The sequence below is a fragment of the Geospiza fortis genome, unplaced genomic scaffold (genome assembly GCF_000277835.1).
Source record: "Geospiza fortis unplaced genomic scaffold, GeoFor_1.0 scaffold432, whole genome shotgun sequence".
Classification (NCBI taxonomy): domain Eukaryota; kingdom Metazoa; phylum Chordata; class Aves; order Passeriformes; family Thraupidae; genus Geospiza; species Geospiza fortis.
The window spans coordinates 1315464-1316432 of record NW_005054436.1 but is presented as its reverse complement, the minus strand read 5'-3'; the positions used below and the strand labels follow the sequence as shown (position 1 = coordinate 1316432).

Genomic DNA, 969 nt, shown 5'->3' with positions numbered 1-969 from the left:
CCATTAATTAGAAACAACCACATGAGACCAATCACAGATGCACCTGTTGCATTCCACAGCAGCAGATAATAATAATGTTTGCATTTCGTTTCTGAGGCCTCTCAGCTTCTCAGGAGAAAAAAAATCCTAGCAAAAGGATTTTTCATAAAACATGTCTGAGACATCACAGCTCCTCTCTGATGGAGCCTTGCTCTGTGCCCCCATCAGATGAAAGGCTGCATTAAAGTCCTGAAAGACCAACCTTCAACCAGCACCGAGGGGCTCCTGAACGCTCTGAGGTGAGACGGGGGGGCTTGGGGACACAGCCTGGGGAGGGGAGGCAGCAGAGAGGGCGGGGGGCTGTGACCTGTGTCCCCTCCCCATCCAGGTACACCACTCGGCACCTCAACGATGACACCACGTCCAAACAGATCCGGGCCCTGCTGCAGTGAGGGCGGAGCCGCAGTCACCGTGTCACCCATGACCATACAGCTCATTTTGTACAGAGGGAAAAGGGACAGCGAGGAACGCACAGAAACGCTAAAAACAAATCAAAACGGGCCCGGGCTTCTGCCCCCCTCCCCCCCCCTTCCCAATCAGCACCTGCTCCTGGACACGAGGCGTGGGTGGCACCGTGGGGACACGGGACAGAGGTGAGGGTGGCACTGTGGGGACACGGGACCGGGGCCGGGCAGGACAGACCCGGGCAAGGGAAATGCTGGTGGGGCTGGCAGCAGGGTGCCCATGGCACGGGGGCACCTTGGGGAGGGGGCAGGTGGTGCCCCTGTCCTCATGCTGGTCCCCAAGTGGAGGAGGAGGAAGAGGAGGAGGAGAAGGAAGAAGTATCCCTGTGGATCTGCACTGACTCTGGAGGAAACGGCTCAGTCTCACCTGGTAGATTTTTAATATGAGCAATTAAATCCACACTCACCTCTTCTTTTCTACATTTTTTTTGGTTTTGGGTGTGAAATAAAATGACATTTAATCTGT

General features: G+C 55.2%; 1 protein-coding gene across 3 annotated transcripts in view; it reads left to right on the top strand.

Moving 5' to 3' along the window:
* Positions 1-969, top strand: part of LOC102042750 (protein FAM49A-like) — a 7031-nt gene extending 6062 nt beyond the window's left edge. For all 3 annotated transcript variants that reach the window (XM_031062055.1, XM_005427111.3, XM_014309537.2), the window contains 2 exons: positions 208-278; positions 368-969. In XM_031062055.1, coding sequence (XP_030917915.1) covers positions 208-278; positions 368-431 — 135 coding nt within the window. In that variant the 3' untranslated portion in view covers positions 432-969. The remainder of the gene's footprint in view (positions 1-207; positions 279-367) is intronic.